At 38.6% G+C, this 26,371-nt stretch overlaps 1 protein-coding gene across 5 annotated transcripts; it reads left to right on the top strand.

Annotated features, from left to right (window-relative positions):
- Nucleotides 1-252: 252 nt before the first annotated feature.
- Nucleotides 253-26,202, top strand: LOC132268191 (uncharacterized). Of its 5 annotated transcripts, none has more exons than XM_059768978.1 (9): nucleotides 255-395; nucleotides 500-548; nucleotides 1,049-1,168; nucleotides 14,020-14,100; nucleotides 18,106-18,154; nucleotides 18,313-18,409; nucleotides 22,700-22,752; nucleotides 23,693-23,755; nucleotides 25,690-26,202. In XM_059768978.1, the coding sequence occupies exons 3-9, from the start codon at nucleotides 1,068-1,070 to the stop codon at nucleotides 25,969-25,971; spliced, it is 726 nt and encodes a 241-aa protein (XP_059624961.1). In that variant the 5' UTR covers nucleotides 255-395; nucleotides 500-548; nucleotides 1,049-1,067; the 3' UTR covers nucleotides 25,972-26,202. The 5 variants fall into 5 exon arrangements, with proteins under 5 accessions (XP_059624962.1, XP_059624961.1, XP_059624960.1 ...); XM_059768977.1 differs by having other exon boundaries at nucleotides 255-405; XM_059768976.1 differs by lacking the exon at nucleotides 500-548.
- The last annotated feature ends 169 nt before the right edge of the window (nucleotides 26,203-26,371 follow it).

The following is a 26,371-nucleotide window of genomic DNA, read 5'->3' as shown; positions in this document are numbered from 1 at the left end:
ACACCAAACACGACATTAGTCTTTTTTATTTATTCTCTCAATTTTAACTTCCTAATTATAATTGTTTTAATCATATTATAATATATTCCTAATTTTCAAGTGAGAAAAATGGGTTATTTTAGTTACTTCAGCTTTTGGGCTTTCTAGCCCATTTCTGTATTAAAAGCCTCAAAGCCGTGCTCAAATATAAGGAAGGGGTTTAAAGCCCTCTTTTTGGAGCCCAATCCCAAAAGATAAAACGATAAAGATAAAGATAAAAATACAAATAAAAAATAATAACAATCTGAACCTAGAGCTAGGGCTGAAAGTCGCGTGGAAGTCGCAGACGAACAGCCTCCGGACACCTCCGTTGCCTGACTCTGAAACTTCCGGCGGGGCACTATACCAGTTGAGAGGTTGATATCAGTATGGCTTCGAAGTTCAAAGCTTCTTCTATCAATTTTTGTTCTATTATTTATTTATTTATTTTGACAAGAAGCCCACTTCCCTCCCAACTCAGCTCAACTCGCCAGAGTCAAGCGAGTGACGGCCGATGCTATGATTATCGGGTAGTGTTTATATAAATGTGTGTATGTATGTTAGTTAAAAGCTCCGTTTCTCTAATCCCATGTGAACAACTTCACGATTACTTGCTAACAGATGGTTGTCACTTTGAATTTCCCACTAAGGATTCATGTATCGATCTCATATCCCAAAGTCATTCCTCTGTTTAGATTTGTTGATTTTTTTTTTTTTTTTTTTTTTTTTTTTTTTTTTTTTTTTTTTTCTGAATTAGTTGGTTATAATAAACGTTTGGAATCACCTTTTGTTATCTATCAATTTTTTTCTTTCTCTTTCCTTTTACTTTTTTGTTTTTGTTTCAAGTTATGTGGAGACATTATGTTTTCCTTAGTTTAAATTTGTTCCCACGGTCAGGTTTGATGTCATTTAAAAAACACCGATATATTTATAGAGTTTCCTGTTTCCTTGAGGATTTGTTTGATTTTGACACACACACATATCTTATGATTCAAACATTGTGTGATTATTGTTTTAATAATTTATTCAGGTGAAGGCCGCTTGGCTTAATGGAGACCTCAACAAATGAAAATTCGCAGCACACAACTGTTTCTCCCAATGACATCAATCACGACCATGATATTTTGATTTCTAATCTCTCGAATCATGGGTGAGTGTTACTAACCTTAAACCGGAGGTTGTTTCATTTCGTAAAATAGGAGTGTTTGATTTGGAAGATATGTGGTTATCAGTGAAGCCCAGTAATCTATTATGTCCATGAATGAACATCAATTTCGTTTTCATCAAATACCTTATTGAAAATGTTTCAGTTTGAAGCTTGCAATATTTGGCACTTCTAAATTTAGGTCACCAGACAAACCCAAGTATTTCCACGATCTGCCTTAGATACTATCGAACCAGACCTTCTTTTCAGTCTATTACAATTCTTGCCATATCTTAGCTCAGCTTTATGAGCTTGGGTTTTGTTAACATTTTTTTTTAACCATAAATAATACATGCATGCGTGTATAAGATTAATACAGATAAAAGGAGAGACAATACATGAACAATTATTGAATGAGAGGGCCTCCTGCCTGTGCTTTCAGAATTATAGGTGCTTCGTTAGCTTTATCTGTCTCCACCATTGCAGTCATAGTAGCTGTCAGACCCTAAAACCTTCCTTTCACCCAAGAACTGAGAATATATATATATGTGTGTGTATATCTAGAGAGAGAGAGAGAGAGAGAGAGGGAGGGAGACCAAATCTGACCTAGTTGCATCCTTTGTGATGCATTTACAAAGGTCTGCGTTTTGGTCATCTTTGTATCCACTGATTTTGATGCTAAGGAGCCCCACTTCCTAGTGGAAAGACGATCTTTAAGCCCTTTTTCTCACCGTATGTTCTATTTTATCTACAATTTATTTCAAAATTTAATTTGTTGGAACATGCTAGACTAATTATTTACTTGAGGGATTCAATTCTTTGCCTGTCGATCCCCTTTCCAAGCACCTAGGACTGTAATATAAATCTAGCCAAGTTGAGCACCTGAATTTTCCAGCTCAAGTTGAGCACACACATGAGTTTTTCGAGTTAAGCTTGGACACTACTCATCAAGTTCAAGCTCAGGTCGTATGACTCACTTAGTCGAATTTGAATTAGGTCTCGAGTTTGAGCTCAAACTCGAGCTTGAGATTACGGTTGATAAGGAGAAAATTTGATTATAAATCCTAACAAGTCTTAATAAAAATGCTTTATGTTAACAAGCCTTAGTGAGTTTATGAACATGTTCACAAGTTTAACAAGTCATAATGATTTATGTTAGATTAAGATTGACAAGGAAATTTTTTCGATAATAAATCCAAACAAGTCTTAATAAACGAGTCTTAGGGAATCTAATCATCAACTCCTGTTCAGTTAAACGATCACGAACCTAACAAGTCGAGTAACGTCTTGTTTGGACTTGGGCCGTTTTCCTATCGAGCTTGCAGATGCTGTTTGAGATTTTCTTTTCAGTTAGCTAATAAAAATGAAACCGAGCTGTTGTCAAGCTGAGTCTAAGGTTTTTATGAACAATTCCCACTAGAAAATCAAATAAACACTTAACTGTGAAAGGGCATCACTCCCATTTGACAAGGCATTTTGTTATATTAATCTAGAATTATATCCTTTTTAACGAAGGCTCTTTTTGCATTAGAGATGATCATATTTCTCTTAATTTTTTTTGATAAGTAAAAATAATATAAGAAAAGGCGTTCAAAAGGGGAACGCGTCCCAATTACAAGAGTGGGACCAAGACTAAGGCCCCAACGAATCCAAGAAAGTAATTAGATCATCCGAATAAGAACAAAAACTTCTCTTCACATAATTGAAAAGAGAGCGAAGAATGTAAAGTTTGACCATTGCCGTAGGCGACTCTTTCCCTTCGAATATTCTGCTATTTCTCTCCTTCCAGATGCACCACCATACACAATGAGGTACAATTCTCCAGAAATCGCGGACATCTCTTCTCACCCGACATCCTCTCCAAACATGAATTAATTCCTTAGTAGATTGTGGCATAACCCAACACATGCCAAACAACCCAACAATAAGATTCCAACAATCGGTCGCTAGAGGGCAATGCAAAAGGAGGTGATCAACGGACTCTTCAGTATCCTTGCATAGACAACACCAATTAACAATATAATTACCCCTTTTTCTCAAATTATCAACTGTCAAAATCTTTCTCCTCATAGCAGTCCAAACAAAGAAAGCCACTCTAGTTGGAGCCATAGACCGCCAAATGGTTTTCCATGGGAATTCTCGATTAACAAAATTAGACAAACATAAGAACAAGGATCTAACTTCAAAACGACCGTGGGAAGAAGGAACCCAAATCAAAACATCACCATCTCTACCAACGCCCTCCTACCGATACAAGAGATCCAGAAAAACACATACTTCGTCCATCTCCCAGTCCTGAAGAGAGCGCCGAAAATTCACATCCCACGTAATCCCACTGCTATCAAGCCGATAACAATCAACTACATAGGCATGTTTATCAACAGCTATACTGAATAATCTAGGAAATGTACGAGAAAGTGGCTGATCCCCACACCAAAGATCATCCCAAAAACGAATACGACGGCCATCACGGAGTTTGAATCTAATATGGGCAGGAAAAGCATCCCATCCTTTCCGAATAGCTTTCCACATCCCGACTCCTCCCGCGAGGGTAATTGGACGTGTAGACCAATCTCTAGCCTCGTCCCCAAACCGACAAGATACAAGCTTGCACCATGGACGAGGTCTTTCCCTCCCATATCTCCATAACCATTTACCTAAGAGAGCTTGATTGAAAGGAACTAAACGTCTTATTCCAAGTCCACCCAATTTCACAGGCTTACAAACGTCCTCCCATTTGACAAGGTGGTACTGGAATTCATCGCCCTTTCCTCCCCATGGGAAATCCCTTTGAATTTTTTCAATCCTATCTACAACGGAACAAGGAATTTGGAACATAGAAAGAAAATAAGTGGGAAGGCTCGATAACGTACTTTTGATAAGAGTAACTTTACCCCCCTTTGACAAGTATTGCTTCTTCCAACCTGCCAATCTCTTCGCATACCTATCAATCACGGAATCCCAACTCCCCACTAACCTTGCAGAAACCCCTAGGGCTAAGCCTAAATAAGGAATAGGGAAAGAACTCACTATGCATCCAAGGACTGCAGCTAAAGAGGAAATGTCCTGAACATTCCCTACTGGGACAAGCTCACTCTTAGCCACATTGACTTTAAGCCCGGAAACTGCCTGAAAACAAGTCAAGATACACCTCAAGTATCGAAGTTGAGACACATCAGCATCACATAAAACCAGGGTATCATCAGCAAAGAGTAAATGAGAAATCTCCATCTGATGGTCTAAATCTCTGCCCACCCTGAAACCTTTTATAAAACCAAGGTCTTCTGCCCTGCGCATAAGTCTGCTTAAGCCCTCCATAACAAGAAGAAAAAGGAAAGATGACAAAGGGTCACCTTGTCTTATTCCCCTAGAGCAACCAAAGAAACCAACGAGAGAACCATTTACAAGAACTGAAAACTTGACAGACGAGAGACAAGTCTCGATCCACTTCCTCCATTTACTTCCAAACCCCATTCTTTGTAACAAATAGAGTAGGAAATTCCAATTCACATGATCATATGCTTTCTCAATGTCAAGTTTGCATAAAACTCCAGGAATACCACTACGCAATCTGGAATCTACACATTCGCTAGCAATAAGAACTGAATCAAGAATTTGCCTACCGCCAACAAAGGCATTCTGAGAATCCGAGATGATTCCATCCATACCTTCCCTCATCCTTAAAGCAAGCACCTTAGCAATAAGTTTGTAAATACAGCCCACCAAACTGATTGGATGGAAATCCTTTATATCTGAAGCGCCTCCCTTCTTTGGGATAAGGGCAATGAAAGAAGCATTAAGCGACTTCTCAAAGACGCCAAAAGAATGAAACTCCTGAAAAGTACTCATTACCTCATTTCTTACAACTGCCCAACTTTCCATCAAAAATCGCATGGTGAAGCCATCAGGTCCCGGAGCTTTGTCCCCATTACAACTTGATAAAGCCTTAAGAACTTCCTCTTCAGTGAAAGGATTCTCAATCCTATCTCTTTCAAGCTCAGAGATAGCCTCAAAAAGAAGACCATCAAGTTTGGGCCTCCAAACTAAAGGCTCGGTATAAAGCTTCTGATAAAAGGAGGCAATACCATTACGCACCTCTTCCTCTCTCCACAACTCCTCACCATCCCCCCGAATTCTTCCTATGTGGTTACTCCTCCTATGAGCATTAGCAAGCCGGTAGAAGAATTTTGTGTTCCGATCACCTTCCTTTAGCCAAATAGCCCGAGATTTTTGTCGCAACGAGATCTCCTCCATACTTGCAATCTCAGCGAAATCCGCCTGACAAGAGACTCCTGGAACGTAAAAATTCCACATCCCCTCTTGCCTCTTCAAGACGATCAATCTCAGAAAAATCAACAAGAACTCTATTCTTTCTTCATTCCAGATTCCCAAAGACATCCTTGTTCCACTGCTTAAGAGCAAATTTGAGAGCCCTTAACTTCTTTGTAATTATTTTTTTTTGATAAATAACTTCTTTGTAATTATAAAGCTGGGCGATCCCGAAGCAGTAACTTCCTCCCACCAAGATCTGACTTTCCCTTGGAAATCTTCCGCTCGCAGCCACAGATTCTCAAATCTAAACGGGGATCTTTGAGAACATAAACCACCACAATCTAAGACCAAAGGAACATGATCAGAGGTAACCCTTGCTAACACTGCCTGAACAACATCCGGGAATTTCTCTTCCCAATCCCCTGAAATTAAAAATCAGTCCAGCCTTGAAAGAGTGATTCGATCCCTACCATTTGATCAAGTAAGGCTGCACCTTCCATTGGTAGATCAATAAGAAGATGCTCATCAATAAAATTAGAAAATTGGTCCATTTCCAGGGATCTTCTACCACCTGTAGACCTCTCTGACGGGGATCTAACAGCATTGAAATCTCCTCCCAAACACCAAGGGAGAGACCACAATCCTTGGACATGGCGAAGCTCCTCCCAAAAGATAGGTTGCTCATCATCAACAACCGGGCCATAGACACCAGTAAAAACCCATTTGAAGTTGTCCTCTTCCAACTTAAACACACAGGATGCTGAAAATCTCCCCATCCAGACCTCCGTTCGAGTTAACCATCTACTATCCCACATGACTAGGATCCGACCCGAGGAACCTATAGCATCCAAAGCCTCCCATTCCACAAACCTTCCTCCCCACAAGCTCTTAACCACCCTATCAGAAATGGATGCCAGCTTGGTTTCTTGTAAGCAAACAAGCTGGGCACCCCACTTCCTTAAAGCTACCTTCACTACCCTTCTCTTGTTCGGATCATTGAGACCGCGAACATTCCTGAGATAATTCGTAGCTTCATTGTAAACCAGATAAAATAATCTCCCCCCCACCCTTCCTAAGACTCCTGCTCCTGGTTCTTCCCCTTTCCTTCGCCACTCCTCCTTTCCTTTCGTAGTTGACTTCAGAGATGAGATTCTTTATCTCCTGTACTCCTTTCCAAGACGATAAAGGCTTCGTGTTCATAACCTCATTGGTAACTGCAACCTCTCTCCCTTCGACAATTGCTTGAAGGATAGATAATGTCTGAACATCATTACCTTCTGAAGAGACTCCCAAAAGCTCACTAGTTACTCCAATATTGTCAACTACCCAATCTTTCCCCATATCAGCAATATGTTCATCCGGTCGCACCGCAGCCAATGGTACCTCCTGTAAGATTTCAGAACTATTCTCCACCCAAGGTGTAAGCTCATTGGAGCAAACCTGTTGGATAGAACCCAAATCATCAGGCACCTCCTCATCCACCTCCCTGTCATTCTCATAAAAAGAATCAGTGTCTGTAACAAAAGGGCCCATTCCAGCGAAGCTACCAGAATCAGTCTCGTCAATCCCTGTATTAAGACCTTTCAGGGCTACATTTAATCGAAGCTCTTTGATCAAAGCTACTGCCTCCTCATTGGACAACTGAAAATGCAAATCTCTGCCCACACAGACTGTAACCCCTTCAGATAATTTCTTAACAGCACAATTTGCAATTATCATATGTTTAGAAATGCCAAACTCACTATCTCTCCGTCCCTCCGTATTCAACCTATGCGAAGAAACAGTAACATTATTCGTGACAGTCAATTCGCACCTCTTCTCCGAATCCGGCACAACACCGGCGCTCCTCATCGTACAAGAAGGGGTAGAAGAAGAGGATGGATCATTAAGATTCTGAGGATGTGAAACTGAATGCGTACCTGGAGCATTAGTAGGAATCCACTTTTGCTTCTCTTTTCGAGACCATCTAACACCATGATTTCTGTTAGTGTCCCGAAACGAAGACCTGACAGTACTTCCTTTTGGCTGTAAAGAATCAGAGAGAGATGAAGATGATAAACTTGCACAGCATTGAGAGTGGCGAAAACCTTTCTCAATAGGACCTCCACCAATCGCCGCAGCAGAAAAGTTCATCCATCTCCTTTTCTTCGGTGAACTCCAGAAGATTGTAGAAGTATCATCAAAACGACGCCTCTGTAATTGGCTAACACCTTTAGAAATAGGTGGGCTGGGCTTGGAATTGATGAGAGAGACAATTAAGATGTCACAAAATGGGATTAAGGACATTTAAATGACTAGCTTTCCTATTTTGTGCGGGAAATTTTTCTTTGAATTAATTAATTCTTTTGATCAGCTTTGCTGAGTGGGAATTTTCATTTCAACTTCCAAATTATAGTGATTGAAGAATAGTGACTTTGAGGAAGGAGATTTATGAGTGAATGTTTCATGGTCAATGCAAGACATCATTTGGTGTAGTGTGGACCTTGTAGATCAAGTTTTATGAGGGTCGGGGGATTTGTGATGTAGGACAAAGAATAGGCTCAAATAGAAGAAAGCAAATAAGAGTTGTGGGCTGGAAATTCAGAAAACAAAGCTAAGATTCAAGGGTTGTTAGCAGAGAAGAAGGATTGAAAATAACAAAGAAAAGCCTATTGGAATCCCTCCAATAGGGCCTAGGTATCGCACCTAGAGAAGGCCTCACACCCTTAGAATTTGTGAATCAGTCACAAGAAATCTCAGCAGATATTTTGTTATTCATTTATTCATTGACTGAGTAATCAGAATTACATAATATCCTTTTTATAATAAAGAACGACCCTTGGATTACACTACAATGGAGGTAATCAAAAGTTGACTCTAGTTTAATAAAGTAACAAATATCTTAATTGATGCAATTTAATCTAATTGATGCAATTTACCAAAACAATGAAATTTCACCATAATTAATGTAATTACCAAAATAATGCAATTTGACCAAACCCCTAATTATGCAAGACTCCAAATGGGCCCCCATCGTCTAGCATGTGCCAAATTAAGGTTTGAGCCTTAGAACCCTCCTTGCCACGCCTTTTTTGTACTTTAAAAGGCTGTTGCCACTGTTCTCTACCAATTCTCCCCGGCCTGGAAAAACTCGACCCCGGCGAGGTAAATGCATGAAATTGTTCATAGAGGTTTGGAGCTAGGTGTTGGAACTCATCAGAAAGTGGCCGTCCTTTCCACTTAACGAGGAATTTTTGATAACCACCTGCTCTTGTTGAAACAAGTTGGTGATCAACATCATCTTCTATTTCCTCTTTTAAACGTGGGGCTGGGGGAAGGCGAGTGATAGGATCAACAAGAAATGGATCAGCAAAATGGCCTGAATGCAAGGTGAGATCTTCTATGTTGAAGGCTTTACTGATACCCATCTCTTCTGGCAGGTCAAGGACACAAGCATTGGAGCTAATTTTCTTGAGAACTTTGTATGGGCCAGCACTCTTTGCGCGAAGCTTCTTATAAGCACCTTTAGGATAGCGTTCTGGTCTTATTCGCACCACAACCATATCTCCGTCCTCAAATTCAGCAAACTTCCTCCACAAACCAGCTTGTGTTTTGTAAGTTTCATAGCTCATTGCAATCTTCCTTCGAACTTCTGCATGGATGTCTCTGATATGCTTACTTAAAGCATCAGCTTCAGCACTAGGGCATGGCACAATTGGTAAAGGCACTAAGTCAATTGGTTTCCGAGGACATAAACCTGTCACAATCTCAAAGGGCTGTGCCCTGTGGATTTGTTTACAGAACTGTTGTACGCAAATTCAGCCATAGGAAGAATCTGGTCCCAGCTACTAATATGGTCACCAACAAGACAACGAAGCAAATCACTCAAGCTGTGATTAATAACCTCGGTTTGGCCGTTAGTTTGGGGGTGAAAAGAAGAGGAAAACTTCAGCCCTGTATTCAGCATCCTCCATAATGTGCACCAAAAATAACTCATAAACTTTGTATCTTGATCAAAAACAATGGTGTTTGGCAATCCATGAAGCCGAACAACTTCTTGAAAGAAAAGCTTGGCAATGTGGACATCATCGGATGTCTTGGAACAAGGAATGAAGTGTGCCATTTTTGAAAAACGATCCACAATAACAAATATAGCGTCATGACTTTGACTTGTTTTGGGCAACCCAAGAACAAAGTCCATGCTTAAATATTGCCATGGCTCATGAGGGACTGAGAGCGGCGTATATAAACCTGTATTTTGGCCACATCCCGTTTCAAACTTGGCCAAAAAAAATGATCTTCCAGCATTGCAATGTCTTATCTCTTCCAAAATAACCTGCTGCCCCACCAGCATGCAACTCCCATATCACATGTTCACGAAGAGATGTCTTAGGCAAACAAAGTTGGGTTCCTTTGAAGAGATAACCATCATGCACCGAATAATCAGGATATGTACCCTGCTGTCCAGCTATCAAATCAGCATGTATGATGCTGAAGTCCATGCAAGATAAGTAGTCTCGTTTAAGCATATTGAAACCAAGAACTTGGACAGCTATGGAGGCAAGAATATGAAAAACTCGGCTAAGTGCATCGGCTGCCTTATTCTCAACACCAGCTTTATGTTTGATGACGAATGAATACTCTTGCAAGAGTGAAACCCACTTCCCATGTCGGTGCCTTAACTTCTTTTGGGAGTTAATATATTTGAGGGCCTCATGGTCAGAATACAACACGAACTTCTTAAAAAGAAGGTAATGATGCCAGTAGTGAAGTGCTTGTCACAGCGTAAAATTCTGTGTCATAAGTGGAATACCTTTGCTTTGCTTCATTAAGTTTCTCACTAAAATATGCAACTGGATGTCCTTGATTAAGCACGCCACCAATTCCAACCTGTGAAACATCATATGCAACTTCAAAAACTTTTGAGAAGTCTGGAAGGCGCAAAATAGGAGCTGCAGTCATTCTTTTCTTCACTTCTTTGAAAGCATGTGATACTGCCTTTGTCCAAACAAACTGGATGTTCTTCATACTATTGGTGATAGGGGCCATTATTGTGCTGAAATTTCTAATAAATCGCCAATAGAATGAAGCTGGCCCATGAAAACTCCGTGCTTCCTGCGATGTGCTGGGAATTGGCCAATCTAGAATTGCTTTCACTTTATCAGGATCAACTTCTAGCCTTCTACCCCTTTTGGAAGAAACAACAAAGCCCAAAAACACCACACTCGGCAACATGAAGGAACACTTCTTCAAGTTCATGTAAAGCTTCTCTTGGCGGAGAACTCTCATAACTTGTTGAAGGTGGGAAATATGTTCCTCCCTCGTTCTGCCGTAGATTAAAATATGGTCCAAGTAAACAACCAGAAATCGACCAATAAAGGGGTGTAGTACCTGAGTCATGAAGCGCATGAATGTACTAGGGGCATTGGAAAGGCCAAATGGCATAACAAGCCACTCGTGGAGTCCATCTTTTGTATTGAAAGCTGTCTTCCATTCATCCCCGGACCTTATGCGAATTTGATGGTAGCCACTTTTCAGATCTATCTTTGAAAATATACAAGAACCAGCCACCATGTCTAGCAAATCATCGATTTGAGGAATAGGAAACCGATACTTGATTGTAATCTTGTTGATGGCTCGACTTTCAACACACATGCGCCAACTTCCAACCTTCATTGGTGTGAGCAAAGCTGGGACAGCACAAGGACTTAAGCTTTCACCGATAAATCCTCTGGACAGCAGTTCATTAACTTGCCTTTGAAGCTCGGCATACTCGCTTGGATTCAAACGATAAGCTGGAAGGTTAGGCAATGGAGACCCTGGTACAAAGTCGATCGCATGATGGATATTACGTAGAGGAGAGAGTTCATTAGGGAGATCTTCAGGAGACAAATCTAAGAAATCTGACAGCAAGTTGGCGACCTCTGATGGCACTGAAGAATCATGAACAACAACAGTTTCTTTGATTTCCCTTGCTACAACAGCATATATTACACCCGTCTCTTTAATTTTCAATTGAAACATCTTCTTGGAAAGAAGATGGAGGGACTTTTTCTTGCTTTTCGCATCATCTACAGCCTGCCCACCTTTATATTTCTCCATTTCAGCTGAAGAAATAGGCTTCAAAATAATCTGTTTGCTGTTAAACAAGAAAGTGTATTTATTCTCCTTCCCACAATGATACAAATCTCAATCATCCAAGGCTGCCCAAGGAGAATATGCATCACTTTGATGGGAATTACATCACACCAAACAGAATCATTATAAGCTCCACAAGAGAAAGAAATGAGACAACGTTGAGTTACCGGAATAGAAGTACTATCTATCCACGCCACTTTGAATGGCTGTGGATGCGGTTGGATTGAAAGCTTGAGGCGCTCAACCGTGGCTGCAGACACAACATTCATGCAACTTCCGCCATCAATAATGACCTTTCGCGCTTGATTCCCACAATGAACTGGCATTTGAAAAATAGATGTGCGTCACCAATCTTCATCTTCAACTTTAGGGTTTGCAAGGATGTGCCTGACAATGGAGATTGATGGAACATCTTCATCCTCTTCTAGATCATCAGGGTTGTAGATCCCATAGTCAAACATGTTCCCATTATCCTTTCCCCTTTCCCCTTTCCTCTTTGTTCTTCTGGCTCTTCTTCATGCATTATCCCAATGTGTAAATTGTCTTTGGACATTGGTATGCCATGTGACCTGTTTCTCCACATTTGAAGCACTTGTTATCCTTTCCACTATCTTTGTTGGCCACAATACTCTTCCCTTTAGGATTAGTCATTTTAGAAAAGTGCAGTTTTGATCCAGTATTTCCACCATTTGGCTGCGCTGCTGCTGATTGTGTGCTGTGATTTCCATCACTGGACTTCTTGGGTGCTGCCTCCCAGATTTGATATCCAGATCTTCAAGCTGTTTGATAACTCAAGTACTCCTCCATGTCCAATGCAACCTAAAAAACATGTTCAACACCATATAATGACTCGCGAAGCAATTCGCTTCTGATATCAGACCTTAGACCAGCCTTGAATCTTGCAAGTGTTTGCCATGGGTCTTCCACAACTTGACTTCTAGTCTTTAACTCATCAAATCTTTGCATATATTCCGCGATTGACATGCTGCCCTGCTCTAGATTGATAAGTTGATCACACAGTTTGTCATGGTAATTGGCAGGCATGTATTTCTCTTGAAGCTTTGCCTTCATTTCTTGCCATGTGCTGATTGGTGGTTGTCCCAGCCTCCTAATATCCCCCCCTTCAACACCAGTCCACTATATTTTTGCTACCCACAAGCTTCATTCTGGTAAATCTCACTCTACGATCATTACTCATATCATACCAATCAAAATATCCTTCAATCGAAGCAAGCCAATCCGAAAATACAATAGGATCAATCTTACCTTCAAAATCTGGCACCTCCATTTTAATTTTCTTCGTGATATCCCTAGCGTTATCATGTGGCTCATGATAATTCACTCCCAGCAGATTTCTTGGAAACTCGAACATTGGGAGTGGTGGTGGATCAGCCCTCACATTCTGCCTTTGCTGCACATTTAAAGGATGTTGTTGCTCTCGACCACTACCATCATTTGTCCTGGATGCAGTTACTTGTTCAATAGAAGCAAAATTGTTAATAGGTTGACATATTCGAGCTTCTAACTCATTGAATCAGAGATTCAACCCATTAAGCTGCTCCACAAGCTTAAATATTAGCTCATCTCGCTGATTACTACCCGATCTCTCACTTCCTGAGTGTGTCGACATGATGCCAACTAAGGCTCTGATACCAAAAACTGATGTAGGACAAAGAACAAGCTCAAATAGAAGAAAGCAAATAAGAGTTGTGTGCTGGAAATTCAGAAAACAAGCTAAGATTCAGGGGTTGTCAGTAGAGAAGAAGGATTGAAAATAACAACAAAAAGTCTATTGGAATCACTCCAACAGGGCCTAGGTATCATACCTAGAGTCTAGAGAAGGCCTCACACCGAGAATTTTTTGAATCGCTCACAAGAAATCTCAAAAGATATTTTGTTATTCATTTATTCATTGACTGAGTAATCAGAATTACATAGTATCCTTTTTATAATAAAGGATGACCCTTGGATTACCTTACAATGGAGGTAATCAAAAGTTGACTCTAGCTTAATAAAGTAACAAATAACTTAATTGACGCAATTTACCAGAACAATGAAATTTCAGCATAATTAATGCAATCACCAAAATAATGCAATTTGACTAAACCCCCTAATTATGCAAGACTCCAAGTGGACCCCCCATTGTATAGCATGTGCCAAATTAAGGTTTGAGCCTTAGAACACTCCTTGCCACGCCTTTTATATACTTTAAAAGGCTGCTGCCACTGTTCACTACCAATTTGTTTAAATCTCTGCTTACATTGTGCTGTTTTTCAATTTTTTCATAATACATTTTGTGCTATAATTTTACACAGGTCCAGTGGTCAATTCCCTCTTTTATTTATTACGGAGTACTTTTTAGCTTTTCTTCTGTTGTAATTTTTTAATTCCTAATATCTTCTATGAAAGTAAAGATAGTTTCCATTTTTTATAGTTTACTAAACATGTGTTGTACTTGAGGTTCCCAGAGGTGGGGAATCCAATGATGGGTTTGCGGAAGAAGAAATAAGAGGCATACTTGAAGTTATTGCAGCCACTGGGAAATTCTGGTATGCTTACGTGTTAATAAATTTCAGCATTTCAGCCTTTGCTCATTTTGCTACTGTTAGTGTCTACCTGCTCAAATCACCATCATCATCATTGTCCTCGTCTTCTTGTTTTAAGTTGGGTTAACAAGTATAATAGTTGTCTGATTCCTTGGTGTGCATGTGAGATAGCACTGCTGGCTATGAACATGGCATGTATGTCTTACTTAAAATGGGTTTGTTCAGCACATGGGGGTCTTTGGCTCCCTTTACCATGCTTGTCCTGTTGACATGTCAACAAAATTTAATTTCTTGCTGCAGTGGGAAAAAAAAGCAAGCACCCTCTGTCTGGGAACTTATGAGAGGGATTTCTGGAACTTCGTCTACTTCAGTGAAGACTTTATAAAACTCACATCAAAACCAAGCGTCTCATATGCTAGACAAAGTCACTACCATTACCACCTTGTTTCTATAACAACCATAGTCAATGTCACTGCCACCATCACTGCCTCTATGTCACCATCACTAACCATCAGTCTCCATTGCTACTGTTGCCATCATTGAGGTTGTTGTTGCCAACTTGCCACTGCTGACATGTTATCATAACATTCACTGAATTCACCACCACTATTGGTGATCCCTTCCGGCATGTGGTAGTTATTGGTACCATGAACAGCATCATAATGTTCCTGTGATTGGCATCACCACCAAAGTATACATGCTACCACTGGTGATGCCATCACTATTGCATTAACAACTGAATCACTGTCAAAATTCACCATCCTGATAGCACCATCATGTACTTTTACCTCAATTGTTGTTGCTGTTTCCACAAGTGTTATCATTGCCAGCATCAGTACATTAATTTTTCGAAGTCCATGCCATCACGGAACCTTCACTGTTGCTGCCAAGGTTGCCGTCATTGTCCCTGCCATTACCTTTTTGTAATTGTTTTCACAAATGTCTCTTTCTTCTCTAGGTACCCTTGGCTTTTTGCCCAAGTACAATAAAAATTTTAAAAGCCAACTTCATCAAATATTTTTTTCAACTACGTAAAGTTTGTTGTAGTAAGGGAACTAAAACCGTGATGTGTGTGCCAAGCACGATCATGTTGTTTATTATATGAGTTGATAGTTCTTTATGACTATTAATTTTGCTTATCTATTCCAAGGCCATAATCAGAGCATGGATGAGGCCCAAAAATGGGCAACAAGACTAGAATTAGAGAACTCCATCCCAATTACATCAATTGGGAGGCCCACTAGGATTGGAATTTAAACTGCTTGGGTTAATTATACAGCATTGAAAATAGCATGCAAGCCATGCATTTGAAGTCTTGGAAGAGAGTACAAAATTTTGATCACCTAACTGATGGAATTCTTGAAGACATCAGAGCCTTAATAAGAAAACATGTTTATTTTGTTGGGCTTCTTGTTCGTCTTCTGTGCCTATGCCACAAAGTGGATCTCGATTTTTGGTTATCAATTGCCAACACTCCTCCCGGGTGATTCCTTTTTTTCAGATTGATGCTTGAACAGATCAAATTACACAGACAAATTAATGTCTATGAGGATGTTTTTATTTTTTGTGGTAAAGAAGTTCAATTAGGGTTTTAAGTAGCCACTCCCGCTTTATTTTTTCAACTTAGGGTCTTGTGGAGAGCACACTTTTTCCATTATTACCAATTATTCTACTTAATGAGGAAAATTCTGATCTGACCTTCTCTTGCCGGTACTTGGATTTCTCTTTCTGACATGCTAATTTTATCTCATTTATTATTTTAGTAGAATTCTATAGTTTTTTTAGTTGAACAGGATAATGTTGGGAACTGGTGATGTGGCGACTTTGTGGGCGGGTGTGCCGTGGGCGGGTGCAAGAAGCACTGGCAGACTATCACACTGAGCGAGCTATAGGTGCACAATCCCACATTGCCTGGGTGTGGAAAGGGAAAATGCTATATATGTGGGATTTGTACACCAATTATTCTAGGGGAAAAATATGTCTAGCTTTTTCAAGAAGACATATTCTATTGATTTTCGCAAAAGTATTTTGTGGAAAATCATTTTCACCAACTAACTGGGCAAGCTTTAAAAATCAATTTATGTGAGTTTAAAGAAAAATATTTTTCCCAGTCAATTGTTAAACAAATTTGGACGCAAAGCTTTTTAAGCTCTTCGGTCATAGCTATTTGTTCAGCAATGAGGGAAGCAAGAGCACTCAGGTGTTGTCAGAATTTCTTATTGCAGTCGAGTTGATGCATTTTCCATACACCATTAATTTCATCATAGAAATTTGTTTCGGGGTGAAACCCAAGAGCAAAACAGTGCGGTCTCGGGCCTAAAGCGGACAATATTATACCATGTGGTGGAGTGGGTTGTTGCAAATGGTATCAGAGTCTGACCCAGCCGGAAGTGTGACCAACGAGGATGTTGGGCCCATTAGGAAAGGGGGGGGGGGGAGGGGGGTGCACTGGCAGGCTACCACACTGGGCGAGCTACATGTGCACAATCCCACATCGCCTGGGTGTGGAAAGAGAAAGTGTTATATATGTAGGATTTGTACACTCCAATTGGTACGAGGCTTTTTTGGGGTAAAACACAAGAGCAAAGCCATGCGGGCTTGGGCCCCAAAGCGGACAATATCATACCATGTGGTGGAGTGGGTTGTTACCGGTGAATTCAAATTTATATAGTGAAGCAGTAATCTGTTTTGCTACCCAGGTCCTTCACTTTCCAGGTTGTAATAATTGGCAAGAGTTTCAAAACAGGATTTGCTCCTTGTTTAGTTTTAGTTATCCATATTCACTCGTGTGGTTTTCTTTTTCCCCTTGAAATTCCTTCTTCACTGAGCTAATTGAAAAGAGAAAAAGCTTCTGTAATTAAAACTATAGAATCATAATTCTAATTTGATTCCAGTTTCAATGGAATTTGAATTTGATTTGGAGTTGGAATGCAATTCAATACTCCAATTCCTATTAGATCCTAAGATCACATAATGCTTTCGAGTGGTGACCTAGGTTCATTTGGCATAACGTCTAACCCCCACCACCCCACCCACCAAAAATAAATAAATAATAAAGTAAAAAAATAAAAGACAATTTGTGTTGAAGCGGTCTCGGCTTTCTCACATATAAGAACACAGGTCTTATACTTGTTTATGGGCATTGTGCATCTTATATTTTATATCTGGCCTATAAATTCTTGAATATTACATGTTTTATACATGTCTTTGTTTGTACAGACAATGGTGGCGTCAGAGCTTTTCCCTGTAGTGGGGGCCAATTATAAATGTCTAGATTATAGTTAAATAAAGAAGTTGTAAAAATAATTCTTCTGTTGTTAAAGATTTAAAAAGTTTTATCACCATGAATATGAAAGATAAATTTCTATGTGATGAACAATTCAATAAATCAATAAGAGTTGATGATGTCAACTGTGGTATAAATTTCTACAAAATTGAAAATAAGAAAATTTGGAATTGTACTTTACGAAATTGTCCTTGGTAGTTTAGATCAGTCTATAACTCCTTAAAATCATTTTTCTTGTAAAAAAAAGTTCAAAAACTAATCCGTACTATCTTCATCATAATATTTTATATTTATTTTTCCCCTGGGTAAAGTGGAAATTTTATGAAAATATGGAACAATATAGTACAGTACAAGAAAACAAACAAGGGCATACCTGTGAAAGAACAGCCACAAGGCTAACAAAAGAGTAAAACAGCCTACAAAAGGCACGAGAAGAGAACAAAAAAAAAAAAAAAAAAATTAGAATAACTTTCAGGGAACGTGTACCACCCAGGTATTTCTTTATACACTTGATAGGTTCAGGTCCCCTTCTTGGCATCTTCTTTTTTTTTTTTCTTTTTTTTTTTTCATAATTGGAGTTGTATTAAAAAAAATGGGAAGAATGGCCTCTTATCCTGGCACTGTACAGATCATGAAATTCTGAAGGAAAATACCCAAGCCGTAGATATTATCTTTTGTTTTATTGTTAATGACATACTCATGTTATGTATGTTGCACCTCAGGCATAATTGGGACAAATTGAAGAACATGCTATCCTTTCATCTAAAACAGGTAAGGGGATGTATGCCAGGCTGCCAGTATGTAGCTTTTAGTTCACAAAAATCATCCATGGTTTTCCTTAAATGCAATGGGAGTGAACAGTTTCTTCTTTAGTCTTTTTATGTCCTCGATGATGATCCTTATCCTCTTTACTCAAATTTATTTGGAAGGTCCTCTCAGAGTATCCAGAGGCAAAGATGGCTAGTGACCAACAAATTTCTTCATTGGGGGAGACTTTCCCAGAGTTGGTGAAAAGGTTGGATGATGGTATTTCCATAGTCATTTACCTTCTCTGAATTTTTTCTCTCTGCAATGTGGCTAGTCTAATGTTATTGTGGAATGACATTCCATGCATATAAACAAAAGATTGCCTACTAAATGTTTCTTCGTGGTATCCCGGTTCCTTTTTTAATTTTATTTTATATATTAGTGTATCACTTTTAAGGATTATGTAGCTTGTGCTGGAACAATTGTATTTTGGTTTTATTTATTTATTTAATTGGCCTAAGCATGCTGATAAATACAAATCAAGTGTAATCCTTATTTTCTTAAAGCTTGTCTTGGAATTGTTAGCGCACTACCAGCTTAACAAATAGTTCATATGTCACTGCTGTCTGCCTATTTCATCTTTTATTTGAATGGTGACCTTTCTGTAGGTCAAACTTGGTGACCGTTTAAGTTGATGAAATGTGGCTTTTTTGAATAGCCAGGGACTCTCCTGTCTTGTCTGCGTGTGTAGATTGAATTTTTTGGGAGAGTTCTATTTTGTATTTGTAAGTATTGTAACAATTAATTAATACTTCTCTTAGGTTTATGTGCGGTATGGTTTGTGTCTTGCCTAAAAGGTTGATTCTTCTCCAAAATGTGAGAAGTGCGATATATAATTTGTGTGACATTAAGGGGGCGTCCAAAAGTTTGATTTCCACAAATTTCCCATTTGATTAGGGGGGACAATGTGATTAAATTACAAGCCACCAAAGTCCTCTCTACTCTTCAAAAGGAAAGGGAAAAAAGTAATAATAAAAAGTGGCATAATGCGGTGGATTTTTTCGAAGTTTTCTTGTTCGCTAAGCCTGAAGGCTTGCATGTTGGCCAAGTGCAAATATTTCAACTGTGTCTGATATCTAGGGGTAGCTGTTCGTGTTAACCTTGTTATTTTTTGTGTAATGTGAAGCATGGGTATGCCAAACAATGGAAGGGAAGCATAAATTTGGTATATTATGTAAAGTGACATTATTACCCCCATCATTTTTTGTAAAATTATGTAATGAGTGTATAGTGGTAAAAACACAGTAAAAATACCTCCTCTCTTACCAAGCAATGGAATGTGTCACCCCCTTCTACACTCTTCCACTCAACCAAACAAAAAGTATCGGGCTTTAAAATGAATAACACATAGGTTAAAAGGAAATTCTATAGGATCGTTATTAGGCCAACTATGCTTTATGGAGTGGAGTGTTGGGTTATAAAAAAAAAAAAAAAAAGCATCTTCATGTTGCGGAAATGAGAATGTTAAGATGGATGGTTGGAGTGACTAGAAGTGATAGGGTCACAAATGAATGTGTAAGAAAAATTAGGTGGGGCACCCATTAACGAGAAAATTAGACAGAGTAGACTAAGATGGTTTGGGCAGGTTCCCCGGAGACCTATAGATGCACTGGTGAGAAGAGGAAGTTTAATTTCCATAGAGGTAAGAGACGAAGAGAGAGACAAAAAATAACGTGGGATGAAGTTATTAGAAATGACTTTAAAAAGTTGGTGATATGGAGGGTAATAGAATGGAATGGAGACGGAGAATTCATGTGGCTGATCCCATTCATATGGGAACAAGGCAAGAATGATGACAATGATGATGATGACATGATGATAAGTCTATTATGTTTCTTATTTATAGTGTTATTATATAGCATTAAATTTTTTACTACACAATGTTAATGAAGGTACTGTAAGAGTTCGCTTGTTGGACTATGATCTTACTGAGTTGCTAGCTCATCTTGTTGAATATTCTTTTAGGTAATGCTCAAGTGGTTTGCGAGTAGTGAATCTAGGTAGCTTATTAATCAATTTAACTTGCATGTGTTCATTTTATGTTATTTTAAGAGACTTGTAGTGAGTCTCTCAGGTTAGCAAGAGCATTGGTTTATTTTCTTATTATCTTTTCCTTGCTCAAAAGACACTGAGAATTGAGATAGAGAATATTATTTCATAATGATGATCCACCAAGCCTATTGTAGCAGAGTGACCTATCTTTCTCATGGACATGCATAAGACAGGGCCATATGTGGCCTTAACAGTAAGGATGCAGCATTCTCTACACAGGATGCATGTATTTGTGTAACAAAATATCATTGAATGGTGGATGCATGCAGGGTTGGAAGGACCAAAAAGCTGAAAAGGTACTTCAGTGCAACCCTTCTTTGCATGCCCGAACTCGAATATGCCCTCACCAAATGGGGAGAAGCACATCTCCAGCTTTGTTCATTGTTCAAGGCCTTGTATTTCTACACTATTCCTACACCAGTTCTTACTTCAATTCCGTGACTGCCATAATTTTCATCTAGCTTCGTCACTAACATTACCACTGTTTATGGATTTGGTGAAAGGCACCTGCATCATTCACCACCAAAGCCAGTTATGGCTGAATTTCCCTGACCACTTCACTTCTATTGATCTTCTTAATTTATGCTATGTTTGGTTGGAAGGAAGGATTGAGGAAGGATGGAAGAGAGGAAGGATGGAAGAAGCTTCCTTGTTTGGTTCGAAGGAAGGGAATAGATGAAGGAAGCAAGGAAGGATGAAAGCATTCTTCGTAAGCGATGTTTTTGGAAAGCTTTTTATCCGTCAACATTGGGCGGAAGAGATGAGGGAAAGGTAAAAAAAAAGTTACTATACAAATATGTATACCAATTTTTAGCTTTAATTACTTACAGAATAACTTGAACCCTAGTGAAATTTTCTCACATGTATAGTAAGGTTATATTGGTAAAAAAATATAAAAAATCTCATTCTCTTCCTTCCAACCAAACAAAAAAGGTGTCACTCCATCCCTTTCAATTATCCCTTCCATTCAACCAAACAATGAGTGAGGGAGACATCTTTCCTTCCCTAGGGATGCCTCAACCATCCCCCTTCCATCCATTTTTCCATCCCTCTAACCAACCGGAGTAGCGTGTTCAGATTTTTACACCCTTTTTTTTCTCCTGCTGTTATTTAACTTCCTGTACTTTTGCTCTCCCATGTAGTCAGGCCACTCCATTCTTTTGTTTCCTACGTCTCTTGGTAGTCATCATGTCTTAACAGGTTTGATCAAGATAAAAATAGTGAAATTTGATTTGTGTAATAGTAGAAAGTAATTACTTGTCTTGCTTTTCAACCTATCAAAGAAAAGTAATTTTCTCTATTCTAATCATAGTAAAGTGGTTGAGAATATAAGATCAGCTTATCTCGAGGGGAAAAAAAAAGAGGAGGGGGGGCTTGGGGGGTGGAAGTGGAAAGATGAAAAGAGAAATCTATACATTTCCGTTGCATAATCTCTCTTCTGCTGTGGACGAATAGACAACTGGAATAATATGGTGGATACATAGAGTGGCTTAAAAGATGTTTCCATGAGAGATTTCGGGTGGTCTCCGGCTAATTAGCAGAGACATGGACATCATACGCGGATATGTTGACAGATCGAATCCTAAAAAAGTAGGGCATGAACAAAATGTAGACACTACTATATATAAATATAAATTTTTATCTATGTACATATATTGCTTAATACAATGTAACTTTAATTAATTTTTAATTTTTATACTACAAGTTGCATAATTTAGAAGCTGAAACTATGAATAATATCGTAAAGATTATTATTTTATATATTATATGCAATTGTCTCCTACTTTGGTATTTATGACTATATTTTTGTGTTTTTTTTCCTTTTAAATTGCCATTGTATTTGTATGCTTGACTTTTGGTGACTTTGGATGCAATTTCAATTTTCTTATAACTAACAATGGTTGGACACATTATGCTGTATTCATATATTCAAGATAGTCTGACGTGAGTACTATTAGATGTGCTTATGTAATATGACTTGTGTCGACCAAGTGTCTAGATTGTGGGCAAGTGTTCAGGATGTGTGAGTATCCAAAATAATGATTTTTTTCCCTTTATTTATTTATTTATTTATTTTTTATAATTATGAATGTGTCCACATATGTTCGCCAAGTGTCGGTATTCGACATGTATCTAAAGTGGACCCAACACCTTTGTAGAAGTGTCGATGGTTCTTAAGTCTTCAGAGTTTGACGGGATGGCTACATATAGAAATGCAAGAAGTCTTTGCCACTTAATATGTAATAATTTAAGAATTAGGATAAGAGAGTTGGATGCCTTTAATGATTGATTGCGCCATAGCCCATTTCACAATTTTTTTCCTTGACAGAGTCCATCATCCCGCAGATATGTATAATTTTAATTTTAATTTTAATTTTTTATTTTTAATTAGCTGAGAATCATGTTTATTTCTTTCTTTCAATTAAAGCATTCACAATATGTCATTTTGTTTTGCAGCCCTTTATAGCTTTGTTGAAGGTCCTCCATTTACCCTACAGAGGCTTTGTGAGGTACTAATCATTCCATTCTGTATAAAAGTATCATCATGATGACAGTTCTGATCTCTCTTTTTTATTTTTATTTATTTTTATTTTTTATTTATTTATTGCTATAGTAGAAGTTTTGGAACAAAATTTCAAACTTCTTAGCTCATGATTTTTAATTGTTTTCTGCGCTTTTCTTTAATTTTGTTTTTTTTTTTTTTTTTGTTTTGGTGGGTTTACAACTTTACATTCGTATCTGTTCTCCTTTCAAGAAGAGGAAGACTAATTTGCATAGAAGGTAGGAGATTGAAGCAAACAGAAAGAAACATAAATCTTCTTACAGCACTAAGAAAGAATAGGGTTACTCCAATCACCGCTGGAACCTAGATTTCTAAAGGGAAATCTGGGAAAAGCCTTAGAGAAGTTTAAAATCTGATAATATCTCAAAGTCTATTGATAAAGACTTGGTTACAGCAGATAAGAGGGCTATCCCTTTTATAAGAGCACTATTAATGTCACTTACTTTCTCTAGACTGACTTTCAAGCTTCCCTCAAAACATTAATGACAACTTTTACTATTCCCATGACATTTTCAGATTCCCACACCGTAGTTAGTACTTTGACTAGAGGCTATTGACTTCATTAATCTGACTAGACACTTTTCAATACACCATAAATTATTTGCAGCTGAGATTGAGAGGGACATTGAAATTAACTGAGGATGAAATTATTGGGAATAATTTAAAAAATTCAAATATTGTGGGAGAGATGTCTTGTAATAGGAAAGAGTGAAAAAAGATAATTCATGTGGCTGACGCCATTTATATATAATTAATGGAAGGATGATGATGATAATCTGTTCTCCTTTCATATTGATATTTTATTTTTTATTTTAGCCATGTTAAATTTCCTGATGTTAGGTTGAGTATTTTCATTTTGTGTTTTCTTTTAATCTTGTATTGAACAGATCCTGTTGACTGCACAAAACATTTATCCAAATCTTTCAAAGCTTGCTCTAGCACTAGAGAAGGTATGTTGGTTAAATTTTTGTAGCACAAATCATATGAAATTCTTGGACTGCTTTCCTCAAAGCTTGTGATCTTCCCATAGGCATACTTAAGTTCCTTCTTAATTTTTGCATCTTCTATTGTTGATAACAAATTTCCTTCAGCAGTTGACATGCCTTCACTTTTTTCATGGACTACTGTTCCTAACCCTCATATCAAAGATGGTCTTTCTAAAGAGACACCATATAGGTTCATGAAAACACTAGAGTTGTTTTATATCCCTTACAATAGTTTTTGGTATGGTTTTTTTTTTTAAAAAAAATTAGGTTGCTCACCATCTTATAGTTTGTCTGGAGTCCCTTGTGTTCTTGATAAACTGAACGCTTGCGACATAAATCAAGCTATACATTTTTCATGGTACTTAGGAACTTATGTATGGGGAAGTTCTATTGGACAATTCATTAGCCAAATTATCGATTATTAAACTTGGTTGATGACCTGCACTCCATTTTAGGTCTGAGAGGACTCTATATTAGGGACACTAACAAGTTCTTTAGTATAATGTTTGGTATTGACATTTGTTTTTGGGGAGTCGACGATTGTGGTGTCAGGCCTCTTAGAGCATCCCATAATCCATCACCGGCACATGCAGTCCTCTCGTCCCACATGTACCGGGCATAGGGCTGTAAACGAGCCGAGCTGAATGGCAGACTGTTTGGGCTCGGCTCAATCATTTTATAAGACTGTCCGAGCTCGGCTCGAGCTTGAGCCGAGCTTCTACATTGCTGTCTGTGCTCGGCACGAACATAAGTATGTAAGCTCAAGCTCGGCTCGCTTAGCTCGTTTAGTTTAGCGAGCCGAGCTTGGGCTCGAGCTGATTATCAAGCTTGACTCACAAATGCAATTCTGAAGCTTGTTTCAAGCTTCACAACACTTGATGAAGAGAGAGAGAGAGAGAGAGAAGGGGGGGGGGCATGTGGGGTAACAATTTTGCAACATTACCCACCAATCATCCAACACAACTATTCAACAAAGAGAAATGAATTACAAAAATTAATGAATGAAGCCATAATAGAAAATTTCAAGAGACGAAATTAGGAGGGGAAGATGTTAACAAATTAAGCGAGAGAGGCTACATCATCGGTGAATATCGCTGGCGCCCTTGCAAGATGCGAACGCAAAGAATGAGAGCCGGAATGGTACGGATTTCAAAACAGAACCCCATTGAATTGATTTTAGAAAAACTTGTAGGAAGAAATGAAAACCGTAAAATGGCAGAGAAAAGATTGGAGGAGAGATTTAGATAGAAAAAGTAGTGAGAAACTAACCTGTAAGAAGTGTTTGGTGTCACTTGAATTCCAGAGACACGTTTGAGAAGAGTTTGTGAAAGGAGGCCATACAGAATAGCCTGGGGGTAGCCCCAAGGGGATTCGAACTCCTGACCTCCAGGAGGTGAGGTGAGAATCTTGCCATTAGTCTATCCCCCTTAAGGTTATTCATATTATATATATTATATCTTATTGCGGTTCTTCATTTGGATCCCATGTTTGCCATCCAAGTTATTAGATTCACTGTCATCAGCATTCTAGGGTGGGTATGGGTGTGTGGATATGGTGTACTTTTGGTCCTTCGTCCAAATACTGCAAAAAGGAAAAATAAAAAGCACAGAATGTAAAAACCTTGATATTGCAATCAAAATATGGCTCACATACCTATTTCAGCAGCGTGTGTATTATTTCTAAACAAGTTCCTATATGTTCATAGGATTTTTAAGCTATATTTCTGATGAGTAAATTATATTCCAACTGATTTCTCATACTAATGTGTTTAGTCAATGGGGTTTTTATTCCTTTGGTGCAGTTTTGCTAAACGTCTCGGCTTGAAAAATAGGTCTAAATAACATTAGTATTGTTCACTCATGATACTTCCATCAATGAAGTTTTTTATTTTATTTTAGAATTTGTTGGTGACATCTACGTTGACGATCTCTCCTGATCCATATCCACCAACAATGCAAAAATCGGATGTTCCGGACGAAGGATGCAAGGAGCCTCAGTTGCAGCAATCTAATGCCTTACAAAATGGTGTCGAACCTATGGTAGGAGATACGGATGAAATAATGAGTGAGGTGGAGGTGGAGGTGGCTGATGTTAATGATGATATGGCCTTTGATTTGGAAGCCTTAGAAGAAACAGTTGGATCATCAGAAACAAATTCCGCGCCAGCCAATCATTCTTAGCCTTCTGATGAATGTTTTGAATCTGTCAAGTAACAGATTACGAAATTGTCTCTCTATGTTCAAATCAAATGCAAGGTAAAGCTTTTGAAAGGCAATAGGAGAGTGCATAGATTGGTGTCACAAAATCAAAGATAGACCTATTAACACAGCCTTGGTGCTGTACTTATGCCACTGCCAGTGTAACTATTTTGTTTCTTGCCTTTCCAAGATTTGGTTCTTATTTTTAGTGAATTGTTGTGTCGTCTATATTCTTTTCGATATGTTTCTTTTGGGGGTGATAAACAGGCTGAATTCAGCCTGACTCGTCGGAGCTGGGATCCTCTGCTATATGCGGTACACCAACATCAGAGGAATAAGACAAAATAGTGGCAAGTTAAGGGGTAAAATTGTAAAAGAATAA

This window comes from Cornus florida, unplaced genomic scaffold, assembly GCF_030987335.1.
Source record: "Cornus florida cultivar Cherokee Brave unplaced genomic scaffold, ASM3098733v1 CherokeeBrave_3.0.0_Hap2_Chr08, whole genome shotgun sequence".
In the NCBI taxonomy this organism is placed as follows: Eukaryota; Viridiplantae; Streptophyta; class Magnoliopsida; order Cornales; family Cornaceae; genus Cornus; species Cornus florida.
The sequence above is the reverse complement of the archived record's forward strand: the minus strand, read 5'-3'. Positions and strand labels throughout refer to the sequence as shown.